General features: G+C 37.7%; 1 protein-coding gene across 1 annotated transcript in view; it reads right to left on the bottom strand.

Annotated features, from left to right (window-relative positions):
* The window catches only part of LOC108743426 (DNA-dependent protein kinase catalytic subunit-like), a 63,503-nt gene that overhangs the window by 21,902 nt on the left and 21,648 nt on the right, over positions 1-19,953 (bottom strand). Inside the window, exons 8-13 of the mRNA XM_025980333.1 lie at positions 17,342-19,272; positions 14,335-15,715; positions 10,911-12,560; positions 7,522-7,886; positions 4,646-5,706; positions 2,995-3,490 (exon numbers count right to left, since the gene is read on the bottom strand). Of these exons, the coding sequence (XP_025836118.1) occupies positions 2,995-3,490; positions 4,646-5,706; positions 7,522-7,886; positions 10,911-12,560; positions 14,335-15,715; positions 17,342-19,272 (6,884 nt within the window). The remainder of the gene's footprint in view (positions 1-2,994; positions 3,491-4,645; positions 5,707-7,521; positions 7,887-10,910; positions 12,561-14,334; positions 15,716-17,341; positions 19,273-19,953) is intronic.

The following is a 19,953-nucleotide window of genomic DNA, read 5'->3' as shown; positions in this document are numbered from 1 at the left end:
GACGATATAAACCGATAAAGAGGTTACTTACTGTTACAGCTTGACTGACAGCATGAGATGCTGACTACCGAAATTCATCTCAATTTTGTCAAAATCACCAATAGTTTTTGGATATCAAACAAAATTGCCTTCTTTGGGGGTAGTCTGAATCTACTAAGTCTCTTTCTTCTTCGTCATCATAGATTTCTTCTTCAGAGTATAAGCTAATATTGCTGCCTTCTCCACTTATTTCAGACTCTGAAATTCTTCTCCTCTGTCACTGTCTTGGCCTTTTCCCAAGTTTCTTTTTCCTATTTTCTTATCTATCATCTTATTCACTTGACTCGGACTACAAAACTTTTCTTTTAGTTCTCATGAGCTCTTGTTGATGTTGTTTTCTGTCGATGGCGTTTCTCTATTTCATCTTTATTTGGCATATCTGCAGCTATCATCGATTCTCGGCCACTTTTTCTGGAAGCAGATTTTGGAATTCCTCGAAAATGAAAGTGATTCGGCCATCTGTACTCCGATGTGGTCGTACTGATGTAAACGTTACGCTCTTTTGGTCAAGCGATACGTCAGATTCGACACTTTTAGTAACCAAGCCTATCGTTGACAATTCTGGAATTGGGTGATCCTTTGGTGTAGAATTGGCAGCATAATCTATAGACATGTCGACATCTGGAATTCTTGTGTTTGTGGGCTTTTCTATTTCAACACTTTCAGAAGTCAGACCTGCAGTTGTTGGTGAAGGGAGTGAACGTTATTGTGGATTAGTTAGATTGAGCCGCTGCATCATAATAGATGGAGAAGTGATTCTTGTGCGGATTCCATCATCAGAATATAAGCTAACATTGCTGCCCCCTCCACTTGTTTCAGATTGTGAAATTCTTCTCCTCTGTTGCTATCTTGGCCTTTTCTCAAGTTTCTTTTTCCTCTTTCTCATCTTCTTTACTAGACTCGGACTGCAAAACTCTTCTTTTAGTTCTCATGACCTCTTGTTGATGTTGTTTTCCGTCGTTGGTATTTCTCTATTTCATCTTTATTTGGCGTATCTGCAGCTATCATCGATTTACCTGTGCAACGTTGTACTCGGCCACTTTTTGTCTTGGGAGTAGATTTTGGAATTCCTCCAAAATGATAGGGATTCGGAAAAGTTTTTGTTTGACCATCTGTACTCTGAAGTGGTCGTGCTGATGTAAACGTTACACTCCTTTGGTCAAGCGATACGTTAGATTCGGTACTTTTGGCAACTAAGCCAATTGAAATTGAATGATCCTTTGGTGTAGAATTGGCAGCATAATATATTGACTTGTCGACATCTTGTATTCTTGTGTTTATGAGCGTTTCTATTTCAACACTCTCATAAGTCAAATCTGCAGTTGATAGTAAAGGGAATGAACGTTATTGTGAATTAGTTTGATTGAGCGGCTGGGTAATATTAGATGGAGAAGTGATTCTTGTGCGAATTTCATCTTCAGAATATAAGTTAATGTTGCTGCCCTCTCCACTTGTTTCAGACTGAAATTCTTCTCCTCTGTCACTGTTTTGGCCTTTTCCCAAGTTTCTTTTTCCTATTTTCTTAACTATCATCTTCTTCACTTGACTCGGACTACAAAACTTTTCTTTTAGTTCTCATGAGCTCTTGTGGATGTTGTTTTCTGTCGATGGCGTTTCTCTATTCCATCTTTATTTGGCATATCTGCAGCTATCATCGATTCTCGGCCACTTTTTCTGGAAGCAGATTTTGGAATTCCTCGAAAATGAAAGTGATTCGGCCATCTGTACTCCGATGTGGTCGTACTGATGTAAACGTTACGCTCTTTTGGTCAAGCGATACGTCAGATTCGACACTTTTAGTAACCAAGCCTATCGTTGACAATTCTGGAATTGGGTGATCCTTTGGTGTAGAATTGGCAGCATAATCTATAGACATGTCGACATCTGGAATTCTTGTGTTTGTGGGCTTTTCTATTTCAACACTTTCAGAAGTCAGACCTGCAGTTGTTGGTGAAGGGAGTGAACGTTATTGTGGATTAGTTAGATTGAGCCGCTGCATCATAATAGATGGAGAAGTGATTCTTGTGCGGATTCCATCATCAGAATATAAGCTAACATTGCTGCCCCCTCCACTTGTTTCAGATTGTGAAATTCTTCTCCTCTGTTGCTATCTTGGCCTTTTCTCAAGTTTCTTTTTCCTCTTTCTCATCTTCTTTACTAGACTCGGACTGCAAAACTCTTCTTTTAGTTCTCATGACCTCTTGTTGATGTTGTTTTCCGTCGTTGGTATTTCTCTATTTCATCTTTATTTGGCGTATCTGCAGCTATCATCGATTTACCTGTGCAATGTTGTACTCGGCCACTTTTTCTTGGGAGTAGATTTTCGAATTCTTCGAAAATGATAGGGATTCGGAAAAGTTTTTGTATGACCATCTGTACTCTGAAGTGGTCGTGCTGATGTAAACGTTACACTCTTTTGGTCAAGCGATACGTCAGATTCAACACTTTTGGCAAGCAAGCCTGTCGTTGATGATTACGAAATTGTGTGATCCTTTAGTGTAGAATTGGCGGCATAATCTATGGACATGTCGACATCTGGTATTCTTGTTTATGGGTCAAACCTATAGTTGATGGTGAAGGGAGTGAACGTTTATGTGGATTAGTTTGATTGAGCGGCTGTGTCATAACAGATGGAGAAGTGATTCTTGTGCGAATTTCATCCTCAGGTAGAGTAACACGTTGCGAAATTTCTATGTTCGTCACTTCACTCAGAACACAGTATTCGTCACTATGTATATGGAAAATATTCCCGTGCTTACTTCTTTCCCCTATCTCTTCCGACTATTAATAATTTTTGCCAACATACATGCATATACGTATGTACACTCACTACTTCCTCTATTAATATTCACCTGAGGAAGTTACACTGTAAGTGTAAGCGAAACACTTTTATAATAAAAATTGTATGAAGGTACAGTGTTTTGTTTCACTTCTACTATGAATCTTAACATTCACCAAGTAAAACCTAATTCCACATTATCATTACTTACCTCTTTAATAAATAATTCCTTATAAGTAGAGCCCAAGTCTGAAACTGTAAGTATGCAGGGAAATAATTGTCTCCCTTCGAATGAGCCCAGTTTCATAGCTTTAAGAACTGACTGAATAAAACCGGAAATGTCACCTTTTTCTTGATAATAATATGCAAGTTTTACAAAAGCCTGACCGACACAGTCAAGAATTTTGGTGTCTACTTCAAGATTATTCTTTTCATAGTAATATTCATTCAAAATGTCTAAAAACTTTTTATGGGCAAGTAGTGAAATATCTTCTGATCGATTAATCGTTTGCCCGTTGAATAGTTCTGACAACTGATCTGTGTTTTCATGAAGTAGAGATTCGTTGTCTTGTAAACATACGGTCAGTTCGTTTGAAATGTCGAACATCAATTGATTGACTTCAATTACTTCCAGTAAATACTCTGATTCTCTATTTACGTTAACACATTCGGCTGGAGAAATAACAATAAAACATTAAAATAAATATCAGTGAGAAATCAAAGGAGTGGACTCAATTGTATCCGAACCACAGTAATTAATGTAGTAACTAAGTGATCTCAGGTTTCTTTGCTTTTTTAACGGACTGTTCACTTAATCTTCGAACTCTTACATTCCTAACCCCGCGATTATGCCACATGCTCTAATGACCCCTATCTACATTTTATGTAATTTCGTTCCATTTTGCTTTAAATATTATGGAAGCGGTACTGGTATGCAAGGGAAGAAGAAATAGGGAAAGAGCGAATGTAAAGATAGGAGACGAAAGATTAGAAGAAGTGGCTAATTTTGGGTATCTAGGAAGTCAGATAAGTCAGGACGGAAGGAGTAGTAGGGATACAAACAGAGGATAGCGCAGGGTTGAGTCGCCTTCAAAAAAAAAGAAGTCACTTCTATGCTCGCAAAAGATTAATTTAGATATTCGAAAAATATTGTTGAAGGTAGTGTATGTTTGGAGCGCGGTGCTGCATGGGTGCGAAACATGGACAGTGGGCGCGGCGGAATGCGGCGAATGATGAGGATACCGTGGATAGAGAAGCTTAGAAATGAAGAGGTAGGTATTAGAAGGAATAGGAGAACAGAGGACTCTATGGAAGTCAATGAAAAAGAGGCGAGATAGGTTGGTAAGACACCTTCTCAGCCATGAAGGTTCAAATCAGAGACATATTAGAGGCAGAAACAGGAGTTAAGAGGAATAGAAGTAGACCCAGATTAGATTACTGTTAGCAAATAGTTAAGGATGTGGGATGTTCTAGTTTTAGGTAAATGCGAAGATTAGTTCAGGACAAGGAGTGGAGGTGCATATCCAAGAAATGTTAGAACTGACGACCTCATGATGATGATAATGCATCTAAAGTATTGACCTGAATAACAAACTAGTTTCACAAGCATTTTTACGTCTAAATCCAGTAATTTTGTAATAGTACATAATGCACCACGTGTCGTTTGCCACCCGAACCAAAGACTCACTTCTGACCCATGTTGTATCATATACTATACCTCTATATAGGATTTATTGTGAAAATTTACTGCTTCAAAATTCTATTTCAATTCAGTAGAATAATATTTCAAACGCAATATGGTAATTTTTTATGCAAAGAAAGTCTTACCTAGTTCCTTCCAAACTTGAACATATTTGGAAACTTTTTCACCTTGGTCCTCCAAAGTTCCAATCCTCCTAAAAGCAAGAGAGGCAAACTGGAGGTACCACCGAATATCGTTCTCCTCCCTTTTGGACACATATTCTGCAACATACTTATACGCCAGATCGGGGTTGTTAAGCTTTGCAAAAAGCTTTATGAAGTTTAAATGGAGATCGTATTTGAATGTTTCCAATTTACAAACCATTGAATTTTGTTCTTCCTCGTCCATTACGATATCTCGAATTTTCTCGAGTAACTTTTCTATAAAATTTTGCCTGTACAAAAGCTTGACTTCGTTTAATATGGCAGAAGGACCGTTTTCGTTAGACTTCCCCCAAACAGAGATCAAATCGTCAACACATTCTTGATAATTCATTATCGACATTTTTTCGATTTTCTTTGTGAAATTGTTTATGTCTACGGCGTTTCTAACGTTTAGAAGCTTATCGATCTTCTGTTGTGTGAATAAACGGTTAATATTCACCCAATTTCCTAAGAAACTGTTAAACTTGCAGCTAATGTATTGTTTTGTGGTATCAAGTTCGTTTGCTATGAGGAACATTATAGCCAATTCTTCTCCAAAATCGGTCTTCAAAACATTCGATTGCAACGGGTCTTTTAATGACATATTAAGACAAGAGACGATGTTATGGTTATCGTTCGAGTGTTCTAGGATTTTGTTGACTTCTGCTTTTATGTACCAGGGCAATAACTTCTTTTGGTAGTTTTCGTTGGTCCAAAGAACTTGCCAGACGTCTGTACTTTCGCTTTCTGCAAAGTCTGCAACCTGTTGAGCCAAAACCTCCCAATGTCCTAAATTAACGAGACATTTGAAGCAAGATTCGTAATAGAATTCTTGCCGTTGATAAGACAAATCAGTTTCGATTGCTGATTTGTAGTATTCCACGGCTTGTTTCCATTGGGAAGTCGATTCTGCAGTAATTGCGTTCACCACGCTTTCATTGCACTTTATTTTGTCTAGAAATATTGATCGAACAACATCCCAATCGCCCATTTCTTTAGCCAATCTAAAACACATGGATCGTGGGGCGATAGTACATCTTTTGAGTTTGCCTCCAAACATAGGATAACTACCTAACTCGTATTTTTAGTCAAAAGAATATCAAAAATACTGAAATTCTGAAAGTTTCAAAACCCCACGTAAATTGATTTATTATAAATTATAAAGGAAAATTTTTTCTCCGCACTGACTACCGATATTTATATAAAAATTGATTATAGAATATCCGCTACGTAGGAGAAATTTTCCTGACTTTCCCTGATCATATTCTCCATGACAAAACTGAAAAAATTATGCGCCTGTTCCTTAGCATTTCATTGTTTGTATTCAATTAATTATATGTTGCACATCAAACATAACATTACTTTCAACAGTTGAATATTATTTGATGGTAAATATCATCTAACTTTGAAATAGCTCATTTATTCTATCACCCTCTATATGTACCTATATAACCAATTGTAAAAATCCGGATAAAATTTTACATCATAAATTTATATATTAAAACGCCAGACTAGATCACGACGAAATATACAGGGTATTTTTGAAATAAGTAGCAAGTTTGCAGGAGGGTACTATAAAACAGGAAATTAAATTCCTACATAAACGTTTGGTTGTTTGAAATTTAATCGTTTTCGTATTTGAAAGTATAGGTATAGTCCATCAGTTCAGACCTGGTAGGATCATGCAAGGAAATACGATAATGCAATGCTGCATTCAATCAACTGGTAATTAACAGCTTTCGTTTTGTATTTTTGTACTCATGCATTCTTTGTTGTTTGTCAGATTAAATTAAGTGTGATTGATGATGTTTATGTTACAGCCACAGCCTAGAGAAGTTTCTTGTTTTTTTAACGGTGTAGGCTTGAATGTATCTAGTCGGTAGAAGTCATTAGTAGTAGGTCAGTGTATCAGTGTCACAAGTCAGTGCAAAGAGCTTGATGAACATTGGCCGCCAGGTAATCCGGATCTAAATTCTCTTAACTTCTCTGTATGGGGTTGTATAAAACAGAGCGCCCGTACCAAATGCTAGTTCAAAATGCTAACGATTTGCATGACTAGCTATTAATGTTTAGGCAGTGAATTTTTCCTATATTTTGTGTTCTTAATACCACGTCAAGGCGTACTTTAAATAGTAGGTATTACATACTACGCATGGTGAGAGGCGGCAACGGCAGAGGGAGAGAAAGGCTGACGACGGCGAAGAGAGGGCAGCGGCTGTATTAGATGGATATAATGCGCAGCCGCACGGAGAGCGGGGAGTCCGCTAGAGTCCCAGCGGCGTGTGCTGTGCTCAGCTGTTGTTTTTTTACCTCTGCTCTACATGTAGCTGGGTATCATTACATCTATTTGCGGACTGTGTAAAAACCAAATCATAATTTGCAGTAAACCTGTGAAAACGAAATGTGTGCTGGGACACATAGTAGAAGTGAAAGTTCAACGGACAAGTGAAAAAACGAATCGCAACAAAATTTTTACTTCAAGTTTTACGGGCAGGTTTTCAAATTGAACAAGTACATTAACAATCTGCCCGTAAAACTTGAAGTAAAAGTTTTGTTGCGATTCGTTTTTCCACTTGTCCGTTGATGTTTCACATCTACTATGTATCCCATCACACATTTCGTTTTTTTTTAAGTTCTTTTGTCTCTTAACCACGCTGCTTTACTCCCTATACAATTCCCTATTGAATTTACTTAACTCCCTCCAAAACTAGCTATTTATTTCAAGCAACACCCTACATTTGTTAAGTTTCCTTGGCACTTTAAGAAAGTGGACATTCTAAAGTACCTACGTTTCTAATAGTATATATATAGCTACTCACTCGGCTATTTTCAACCAGTACTTGCTTTCCTCGCTTTCTTCACCAGGCTTCCTTTTAGAAGATCCTTCGGAAAAATCTAAATGTATCAAATACTCTTCTAATAGTAAACTTCCTATTGAATATAAGCTACTGGATAAAGCCACAGATGAAACAGTTTCTGGTTTTAGTTGAATCAAATTTTTATTCGACAAAGTAAAATCCATTAAAGCACCCACCAAATTGGGTACTAAGCCAGTAGAACTTTCTAGTATTTTGTTTATTTTTGACGACAAATTTGTTGTCAGTGTATTGTCACCTTCCTTGTGATGCATCACAAAATTGTTCAGAATTGAATTAAAAAGTTGTCTGGCTATATATGAGTCAGTCTGAAAATATACATTTTTTTAATTAACCGTTCAAAGTTTGAACAGTATCTTTATTAGATGAAAAGGTCTCAACATTCATTAAAAAAGAATGCGGAACGGTTAGTTACACGGCTCCCGGGTGCATGACTAAAGGGGACAGCATAAGAATACATAATCTTCATAATTCTTAGGTGAAAAAATTGAGTTCTTAGAAACAAACATTTCGAGGGGGTGTCTTTATGTTCACGGAATTGGGGGTAAGAAGTGGAAATAAAAGTACGAATTTATTTTTCCTTTTCAATATATTCATCTGCTACCCTTATACATTTTTCAGATCTTTTAATTAACTTACGTATATCTTCTAAAAGAATTCTTTTTTTTTTGTCTGAAAAGTACGCCGAAACTGCATCCTTCACTTCCTAGTCGCTTAAAAATTACTTCCCACGAAGACTTCTTTTCAAATTTTGAGAACAGGTAATAATCGCTGGGAGCTAAGTCAGGACTGTAGGGTGGGTGAGTCAAAATTTCGAAGCCCACCTTCTGCAGGGCAGCCATCGAAACACGCTTCTTGTGAACAGGCTCGTTGTCGTGCAGAAGGAGGAAACATTTGCTCAATTTTCCTCTTCTTTTTTTTTTGGACTGCTTCCTTTAACCGCTACAGGATGGAAGCATAGTATTTTCCGGTTATGGAAACACCTTTAGACTAACAGAATCCTTTCTGAGTCCCAAAAGACTGTCGCTATGAATTTTGCAGCCGACTGTGAAACTTTAAACTTCTTGGATGGTGGTGTGCCTTTTTTGTGCCACTGCATAGAGTCCTGTTTGGACTCAGGTTCATAATTATGAACCCATGTTTCGTCCCCAGTAACAATTCGAGTCAATACTGCATCTTTATCTTCACTACAGAGGTCCAAAGACGCGCGAGAACACACCACACGCTGTTGTTTTTGAGGCGGAGTGGGCATTCTTGGCAGCCATCTTGCGCTAACTTTAGTCACACCAAGACGATCGTGAAGAATTTTAAAAATGGTTCTATCTGATACTCCTACCATTTCTTTTTCTTATGTCGGGTATCTACCAGTATTAATTTTTTGAATTTCTGAATGATTTACGGTGGTCACCTCGATCGACCGGCCTCGCCATGGGTCGCCTTCAAGTGAGTCTCTGCTTTGCTTAAAGAGAGTATATCACTCGTAAACCATGGTTTTACCCGGGCAAGAGTCCCCATAAACGGATTACATCTCTTCCAGTGTGGTTTGAACTGATTTTTCTTGCTTGGTAAGAAACTTTATAACAGCGCGGTCCTCGATTTTCTCCATATTTCACAATTTGTTCCCGATTGAATTGTTTCGTAGACAATAGTTCAAAAACTACTGACCTAATTACGATAAAACTTGGTATTTATTAGTTGCTTAATTCGTAATTACTGGAGTAAGTAATGATCTACCTACCCATTCCGCGAACATAAAAATCCACCCTCCCACTCAGTACACTCGTCTGCTACGCAACGCTAATGTGCTGTTTTTGGCCAAAAATTCACGCAAAAGCAAATATGTGAACAGAGGCTTTATCATGGTGCAAAAGCCAATTTTTCTTTTTCCACAAATCCGGGCGCTTCTGCCGGATTGCTTCGCGTAAGTTGCGCATAACTGGCGGGTAATATTCCTTATTGGCCGTTCTACCCTGTGGCAAGAACTCACCACACCCCTGCAATTCGCGAAGTCCAACAGCAATATTAATGCGATGCTGTTTTTGGTCGAAATTGAGCAATTTTGGTACAAATCTCGCGGCGACCCGTTTCATGTCCAAATCATTGGTAAAAATCGAATGGCAGAAGACAATTGATGTGTTTAGGTCCTCAGTAACTTCTCCAACGGTGATTCAACGATTGACCAATACTATTTTCTTCACTTCAATACTGTTTTCGTCTGTTGTTGACGTGCTCGGGCGTCCGGAACGCTCTTCGTCGTTCACATCTTTTCGGGCCTCTGATAACATTTTGTTCTACCGATAAACGTTGCCTCGGTCCAAGGTAGCTTCACCATATGCCACAATTAACATTCGGAATCCGTCCGCGCACTTAATTTAGTTTTTCACACAAAATTTGATACAAATTCTTTGATGCATTTTTTGAATGGGCAAAAATCGAAGACGAGTCAAAACACGTGCAAGTAAAACAGCTGTTAAAAATTAACTGAACGTTCAACATGGCCAAACTTGTCGGTATAAGTAACAGACGTGAGTACAAACATAACGCCACAAAAAAATCGAAAATCGAGTATACGTAACCCGCGGAAATTCGAAATTCGCGATACTTTTTGAACAGACTTCGTATGCTCTGCATATAAATCAAGCCGTATTTTTGTTATTTATTTTATACAAAATTTAGGACTGTTTTTTTTTTAAATACTGCTATCATATACAATCTAAAGAAGTTTCACTTCTTACGCGTGTACACTAATACACGCTCACCCCTTGTTTTTAAAAAGTATAACTTTTAATGTTTAGATTTAATAAATAAAAAGTTTATGAAATTTTGCAAACATTACAAATATAGAAAATACCACAAATGCCGCGGTAAACGCCATCTGTAGTACAATGCTACATTTTAGGATTACGTAATACAGACCACTTCGAATTAGTTTATTCGATTATGGTAAAGTGCCTATCACGTTGAGGTTAGCTACGCCGAGATTCGTTTCAGCAAGTAGATATCCATATATATAATAGACCTTGTTGGAACATACGCAATCCTAAAATGTAGCATCCTACTACAGATGGCGTTTACCGCGCCATTTGTGGTATTTTCTAAAACACCCTGCTAAGACAGGTCTGTGTTCTGTCGGAGCTGCCTGCGACGCGCTGATGAGATCCGAAAAGATCGAAATGGCGATCCGCGTCTGACAGTTTCGACAGAATACAGACCACTTCGAATTATTTTATTACAAATACAATTTATTGCTAGGTAAAACTGTATGTTTCTGCCTTTTTATTAGTTTTTCTTATATGGTACGAAACAAAAAAAAAAAATTAAATTATTCTTACCTTCGCTAACGTTTGCATTGGAATAAACAATTCAGACAATCGTATTTGTACGTCCGGGAAATCACCTTTTCTGTAACTCCTATAAATAGAAACATTTTTCTCTCGTTCTTTCACCACATCCTTTCTCTTTTCCATGATCTTTTCATGTTTGAACACCTGATAGTTTGCAGAAATCTTACTGATCATTTCTTTATTACTACAAATTCGTCTTTTGCGAATCGTACTTCTCTTCTGTGCATTAGTATTATTCCCAGAAGAAATCGGCATCCCTGCATCATCAGGATTCAACGAAATAGAAAAACTACTTGAAGATGGACCAGGTTTAGTTTCTTCTGCAGAAATGTTTGTGTTCAGCATTTGAGTTGGAATAAAAGACAGATTAGTTTGGGTTGCTAATAAGACGTCTGAACTTGACATAGCCTGAGACCATTGCGATTGTTGTGACCTTAAAGTGCTAGCGAATAATGGGGCAAAAGAAGTATGTTGGGCTCTCCAGCAGTTAACAATTTTATAATCTTCACGAACGCACTTTTTCAATTCGTGTTGAAACATCTCTTTTGTGAATTCCTTTTGCTTTTGACTCAAACTGATGATGAGAGCACAGCAATAACCCAAAAAATGATCTTCAAGGTCTCCAGGTACAAAAAGTTCACTCAATAGGAATACCAAACGGTCTGTGAGTGTATTGGATGTCTGTAACTCGTTCCAAAATTCGTATATCTTATTTTGGATGTCCTCATTTGGATCCACAAGTCCTTTGAGAAGTATAGATGTACATAATTGGAGAATTTCATGGTCCGAAATTGAATTATACATGTTCATGATAAATTGGTACATGTTCTCGCGACATTGGTCACTGGAACTTTGCACAAACTGAGAAGCTTTCTTGAGTATATTAGGCATTTTATTTAGGTCTATTGTTTGATATACTTTTCCTAACAGTTTCAATGTAAGGATCTGCACTTCGAGGTCCGGACATGTAAGTAGAGCTTCAAAATCTACCAACTTGAAGCCAAATGATGTAGTGGTCAATTCTGGATTGGCCAAAGCAATCTTCAAGACCTGCACTTTAAAAGTAAATGTTTGCTCGACGTTTATCAGATTAATATACTGGTTTATAAAACTGTCGACTACTGAAGGACAATAAGAAGTCATCTTAACTAAAACGTGTAGCAAATTGTTTTTTGGAAGTAGCTTTATATGGTCTTCGACTATTTTTAAGGGTAAGTCGACAATATCAGTAGAATTTTCTTGCAGGTACTTCAATATCATTCCTACAGTTTCAGCCCCTGGTGAGTAAACTTCTTGATAGTCAGATTTTAATTTGGACAAAAAGAGTTTCAAAAAGGAGGACACAGTTCCTGTATCCCACGGTTCCAGACCGTTTACTAAGAAGATTGCTGTTAAATGAATACCGATCACAACATTTATTCTTTCTCTGGCAGATTCCAAGATTTTCAACAGTTCTTTGTGAGGAACCTCGATAATATTCCGCCATTTTTCCACAAAAAGCTTAATGAGGTTGATGTCTTCTTTCATTAATGCCTTTCTTGACGTGTTTACGTTTTGTATGAGTAATATTAACAACTTCTTTGTCAACTCGTTGTCCACAGGAATGGCAATTGGTGACCACGAGAGTAAAACCATAACCTGTGAAATAATATATCCAATGTCCAAATATGAAATGAAAATGAGATATCCAATGTATCAATAGTCGATACCAAATGTTAATTAAAATGTATTTTAATAATGTCTGAGTTTATTAAGTATCACTCGATGTATATATTTGTACGTGGAGGCCTTTCATATGGCATCCTACCTGATCATAGTATCCCACTTTAGATCATTCTCCTTTTTGAAAGTAAGATAAGCAAAACCAAAAATACGTGTTATTAAGTAGGTAAGTCTTTTATTAAGAACACAATTAAATTTTCTAAAATTGCTTTAGATACCCAATTATTTGGTAAGATGATTTCATGTTTGATTTATTATGTTCATACAGGGTTTGTACGGAAAGTAATAGGACTGATTTCCTTCCGCCGCGACTGTACTTCGGAGCGTGCGCGCACCGACTGGATTCGGTAGAGGGCATTCCTAGCTAACGAACGAGCGGCTGGTGAGTTGTCTCCGAACACCTGGAGAGTCAGAAGTCTTTTTCGCGCGACGTGTTTCTGTGAGTGGTGCAAGCCGAAAATGGAGCGTTCGTTAGAGCAGATTATTACGCGATTAAATTCACTGTGAAACTCGGTAAATCTGCGACAGAGACGTTTGATATGATCAAGCAGGCTTACCCAGATGTTGCTTTAGCAAGAAGTGGTGTGTTTCGGTGTCACTAGGCCTTTTCAGAGGGCCAAGAAGAAGTCGCCGATGAAGACCGTGCTGGAAGACCTTCTACTTCGACAAACACCGACAATGTGACTCGTGTGTGCGAAGTTTTGAACTCAGACCGTCGACTAAGTATTCGTTTAATTGCCCAGATATTAAATTTACCAAAATCTGTGGTTCATGACATTGTGACGGAGCATTTGAACATGCGCAAGGTGTGCGCGAAGATGGTCCCAAAAGTGCTCACTGACGACCAGAAATTGCGGCGAGTGGAAGTGTGCCAAGAAAATTTAAACATGTGTGAAAGTGACCCCCAATTTTTGAATAACGTAATCACAGGTGACGAGTCATGGATCTTTGAGTATGATCCCGAAACAACGAGGCAATCTTTCGAGTGGCACACGCCGGCGTCTCCTCGCCCAAAAAAGGGAAGAATGAGCAAATCCAAAGTGAAAACGATGCTCATTGTCTTTTTTGACATGAAAGGCATCGTCCACCATGAATTTGTTCCTCCTGGACAAACCGTCAACGCCAAGTTTTACGTGGAAGTGCTCAAGAGATTCAAACGAATGGTCAATAGGGTCCGACAAGACATCGCAGCCGACTGAAAGTTGCACCACGACAACGCCCCGGCTTACACCGCCTTGTGGTCAGCTATCTGACCAAGGCCGGCAACCCAACGCTTCCGTAGCCGCCCTACAGCCCAGATGTCCCCCCCCCCACCGGGCTTTTTTTGTTTGCTCGCCTGAAAGGCCGATGAAAGGCAAGCATTTGGAGACGACAGAGGGGATCCAAGCAGCATGCACCGCGGCTCTTAAGGCTATTCCGAAGAATGCCTTCCGTGACGCCTTCAATGCTTGGAAATCGCGCTGCATCGACGCAAAAGGAGCCTATTTTGAAAGTTTTTAAAGAATTGTAACGATTGACTCAATAAATGTTTTTAAATCGACTCAGTCCAATTACTTTCCGGACAAGACCTGTTTTATATAACACTTTACGTTATACCATGCATTTTTACACAGTATAGAACATGGGTAAACCTTATTTTTGAACAACTAAGGGTGTCTTAAATAAGATACAATAAAATTGACCAACTTACCAAATCAGCAACGAAATAATTAATTTCTTCACCGGCACGACCATCCACAATAATCTGCATAATGGGTTCTAAAAACCACTTGGCAAGGGGCCTAAAAATGTCCTCAACATTTTCAATTATTTTCAATAAAAACAATTTCAAATTATCTGGGACTTTTTCGTTCAACAAAGTTTTTCTAAAAGCATCTGCCCACTGTGGGAGTTCAACATCCTCTTCATTGATTCCTTCTTCTGGAAGTGGTGAGATATTACTGTCCACCAAATGTCTCAGAAGACCACAAATCGTCACCATACACTCGTGCTCATTAAAATCAAGAGCATCGAATTGAAGAAAATTGTTCCTGGAATCTTCTATGTCTTCTAATAACTCATCGTCCACCTGCGATTGTATAATTGAATGGGTAAAGTCGTATTTAGAAATATCTTCACTTAAAGTACTTTCAAATAGTCTCTGGGATTGCAAGTAATTAAACCCGTCTTTATTGGGACTGTTTTGTTCAGTACTGGATCGTATATTTAAAATTTTCTTCTTCCTGTCGGGCACTTTATCAAAATCGATGCTAAATTTGTATTTCTTTGTCGTATCAATTAATTTAATCCATCGTATATCATCCCCGTCTTTATCCTTTGGGAACAACAACGTGTAATAATCAATGCTGTCTTGGGTATTTGCTATCAATGAAATAGTGGCGTTGTATGAATGGCAATGATACAGACGAAAGAATTCTTTGTAATTGCTATCATCAGAAAAATCTTCTTGCAATTTTTCTTTGCCTGCATCGAGAGAAATTTTGGTGAGTTCTCGAAGCAACTGCTTCCCGTTTTTCCCATCACTAAAGACAGCAGCGTTAATGGGGCAGGTATTGTTGGTCATTTTGTTGACATCAATACGACAAAATAATATTTCAATTGCGATAAAATAAATAGTCCTATCAACAACTTTATTGCACGCAAAATATTGAGGATCATTTTTGGTTTTCAGTTTTTTGTAAATATCGTTGATAATTTCTTCATTAAAACGTTCGAATGCCGGATACAACGAGTACCTTAAGGCCAATGTTAGAATATCACGAATCAAAATGTAGCGATCGTGATTCGAATATTTCGTTGTAGTCGTGCATTCTTTCCACACAAAATTAAGAGCGTTCAATTGGAAGTCGATGTTTTGACCTCTCATGAAATGTTTTATTATTTTCTGTACTGGAATGTCTTTCAGATAATCATGTTCTGTAACGTACAAGTCCAAACAGAAACTTAAAATTGTTAGAGACTTTGAATTTTTAAGGCAATCAAACACTTTTTTTATTATCACTTGAATAGTAGGCTTTACAGAAGACGTTTTGGTAACGAAGTATTTTTTATGTACTGATGACAGAGATGATCTAAAAAAACAAGAACTTACTTGAAATATCTGTATAAGTAAATAGTAAAACATTTTTTTATCTAGTGACGATAAGATGATCATCATCATCATAAGGTCGTCAGTCCTAAGACTGGTTGGAGACGCACCTCTACTCTTTCCTATCCTGACCTAATCTTCGCATTTCCCTAAAACTATAACAGCCCACATCCTTAACTATTTGCGAACAGTAATCTAATCTAGGTCTACCTCTCCTGTTTCTACTTCTAATATGTTTCTGACTGGACCTTCATGCCTGAGAAGGTATCCTACTAACCTATCTCGCCTATTCCTTATTGACTTCCATAGAGTTCTCTGTTCTCCTATTCTTTCTAATACCTCTCCATTTCTAACCTTCTTATCCTCATCATTCGCCTATAACACCACATTTCGAACGCTTCTAACTTTTTCTTTTTCGCCGCGACCAAAGTAAACCAAAAATACTGGTATGCAAGGGAAGAAAACGTAGGGCGAGAGCGAATATAAAGATAGGAGACGAAATTTTCAAAAAGCGAATTCCAAATCGCTTTAACGTGCTGTAGTCATCTGTTGCTGGACGTAAATTGTTCATTTATATGAAAAATTTGGTTTTTGCATAATTATTTCGCTTCTTGACTACACACAAAACGAAATGTGTGCTGGGACACATAGTAGAAGATTGTTAATATACTTGTCCAATTTGAAAACTTGCCTGTAAAACTCAAGTAAAAACTTTGTCCGGTTTTCAAATTGGACAAGTACATTAAGAATTTGCCCGTGAAACTTGAAGTAAAAATTTTGTTGCGATTCGTTTTTCCACTTGTCCGTTGAAGTTTCACTTCTACTATGTGTCCCAGCATACATTTCGTTTTCACAAGTTTATTGCAAATTATGATTTGGTTTTTACACTGACCGCAAATAGAGGCAATGATGCCCAGCCACATGGAGAGCAGAGGTAAGAAAATAACAGCTGAGCACAGCACACGCCGCTGGGACTCTAGCGGACTCCCCGCTCGCCGCGCGGCTGCGCATTATATCCATCTAATGCAGTCGTTGCCCTCTCTGCGCTGCCGCCAACCTTTCTCTCCTTCCGCCGCTGCCACCTTTCACCACGCGATATACCTTTTACCCCCTTCACTTAGAAATTCGAAAAATATTGTTGAAGGTGTATGTATGAAACATGGAAGGTGAGCACGGCAGAAAATAAAAGGATAGAAGCCCTCCAAATGTGGTGTTACAGGCGAATGATGAGGATACCGTGGATAGAGAAGGTTAGAAAGAATAAAAGAACAGACTCCATGGAACTCAATAAGAAATAGGCAAGATAGGTTGGTGTTGGTAAGACACCTTCTCAGGAATGAAGGTCTAGTCAGAGAAATATTAGAGACATAAACAGGAGTTAGGAAGAGTAGAGGTAGACTTAGTTTAGATTACTGTTCACAAATAGTTAAGGATGTGGGATGTTCTAGTTTTAGGAAAATGCGAAGATTAGCGCAGGATAGGAAAGAGTGGAGGTGCGTATCCAACCAGTCTTCGGACTAACACCTTATGATGAGGAATATTAAAAAGATTTAAAAGTCATCCACGATTTACTATTTAATAATTGTACATTAAAAAAAATAGGACTTACAACAAATCAGGTTGTAAATCATCCTGTGGTTCTGTAACACATGGTAGTAACTCAATTATTTGCCCGATGAATTCCAAAGATTGAACGGTATTCCAAGACTGATCAGTGATTGTAAACAAGTCGATTATCAATAAGTATAACTTTTCATTACCATGTCCAATTATTCGTGGAACGTCGGTTAGAGTCATTAATTTACTTATAAAGTCTAAAGCCTTCTTTTTAGAAGCCGAATCGACGTTGAAAAAAGTAGACATGGTGTCTACACTCTCCACCATTTTTGTTATAATTGTTTTCACAATACTCCTTTCCTTACAATATTTTTTAACGTAGGGTATTATTTCCGTGTTAAAATAGTAGATATCTTCAGGTGGATTTTTACACAATATTTCCATAAAATATGAGAAGTTTTGAACGATAACTTTCGACAGAGTATCTTTGAATGTTCTAAAGAACAAAACTCCTTTTTTGGACTTCGTATTAGTACCTTCATAGGTCACCATCTCTTCGGAGACGATACACTTTATAACTAAATGAATTTCATTTTTATTATTCTCAAGTGCCAGTTGTAATTTCATGTCGTAAAATTCGTTTACTGGCTTGATTAACTTGATGAAAATTGGACTGGGACTTGTCTTGACTATTTTGGCAAATAAGTCAGGAATTGTTCGCGAAAAAAGATCACCTAAATTCATTTCTTTAGCAAAATTTGTTTTCTGTAACAACAGCATCCCTTTTAAGGCTAATCTTTGCTGATACGGTACTGACACAGCCTTTAAATCCACTTCATCTTTTAATGTTTGTATTATGTATTCACGAAGCGTATTTTGAATATTTTCTTTCCCAGTGTTTGGTGTTAAATTTGCATTTAGTAAATTTAATAACGTCACCACTTCGTTGCCAAATTCGTCAGCTTTCGTCATTTCTATTCCCAGCACATACGGCATAAACACACAATTTTTGATAAAGTTCCATGTTGATGGTTGCTTCCAAATGTCAATACATTCAATATGATATTTCTTGGATAGAATCGAACTAAACAACGCTACCAGTTTATTGATAATTTGGGATTTCAATGTTTTAAATGTCTGCTTATCAGCGGATGTGACCGTACAATTTTCCTTGAAATTTTCAAGTGTTTTTTCCTGTACATTTGATAAGAAAAACCCAACACTTTCTAAGAACTCTTTGTTTTCAAAAGCGGTTTTTGGGGATAATATGTCATTGTCGATAATAAACTTGTACCCATCGATTGCACACAAGAAGTAGCACATCCATTTGAATATATCGTTCTCAAAACTTTCTGGGCTGAGTGACCGTAAATGATAAGTCTTTAGAATCCAGTTTGAGTCGTCAATAAATTTATTGCAGAATTCTTTCAAATTTCTACAATCTTTTACTTTTGGTGCAATTTTGCAAAACAAATCCATACACTTTTGTCTGCAGTGAGGTGATAATGATCCAGTTTGGGTTAAACTCCAAATTGCCACGTCCTTGAGGGTGTCTCCACCAAAACTGCTCGGGACTATACGATCAGGATTTGAGGAGTTGAAACGATCTGATTTTTCTACTAGACCACGTTTAACATGATCCAAAGCGGAGAATGCTTGCTGTAATAGGCTGTCTTCTAATGAGATGGTTTTGTTCATTAAAGAAAGATTCGTGACTAAAGAATCTAGGATTTCGAACCAATAAATATTAAATATCTCGGAATTTTCACGAAGTTCAGTATAAGTACTGTTAAAGAGGAGAACGGCGCCGGTTCTTTTAAACAAATCGGGATGTCGACTAAAGGTCTTTATTTTACAGATCCAGAATTCGATTCCCATTGATCTTTGGTCTTTTGATTGGCGTTTCGTCCAAGCTAAATACTCCCTAACGCAAATTCCGGCGAAATCTCTCAGAGACGAATTCGAGGTATTAGTAATGGCTTCCTGAAATTAAACAGTTTCTATTGTCATAAGCACAAATAATTCTGTTTAAATAGAGTAAGAAAAAAATATTAAGTTTAAAATTCCTTAAAATATGGAGCAAACGTTGTCCGCTTTCAGTTACAACAAAGACTTAGTTCCAAAGAAATATCGCATTTATAGAAAAGACAGTTTACTAATGAATTGAAGTTGAACATTTTTTCGGACAATCTTCGATTGATTTATTTACTGCGATCATTAAGATCATCAGTCTTGGCTTATTAAGTTAATTGATGATTGTTGTTACTCTATCTGGTAAAGACTTCTCGCTGAGGCAGAGTCACCAAGAAAGAAAACTTCCTTTTCGCCGAACTTGCACTTTGGTCTGTTTGGTAGCGTACCATATCAGTTTAATCGCGTGACACTGTTTGTAAATATTGTTCGTACTTGCACACATACTGTATATTGAAGCGAGTACGCGTGTGTTTGTGTGCGATAGGGCACACGTGTGCGTGAATGGCTTATCGATTCGCCGACTAGCCGCGGGCACCTTTCATCATGTGCTCCGTATTTGTAAATGTGTGTATCGTACCTGCGTTCTGGGAAAGCAGTTAAACAGTTCAAAGAAAAATAAACTATCCGGATGTTTCCAGAAGGTTCCAGAAAGTAAACAAAAGAGTATTTAAAGGAAGAGACGATCGCCGA

The sequence above is a fragment of the Agrilus planipennis genome, unplaced genomic scaffold, assembly GCF_000699045.2.
Source record: "Agrilus planipennis isolate EAB-ADULT unplaced genomic scaffold, Apla_2.0 scaffold210, whole genome shotgun sequence".
NCBI classification, from domain to species: Eukaryota; Metazoa; Arthropoda; class Insecta; order Coleoptera; family Buprestidae; genus Agrilus; species Agrilus planipennis.
Note: the sequence above shows the minus strand (reverse complement) of the source record. Positions and strands in the feature narration are given on the sequence as shown.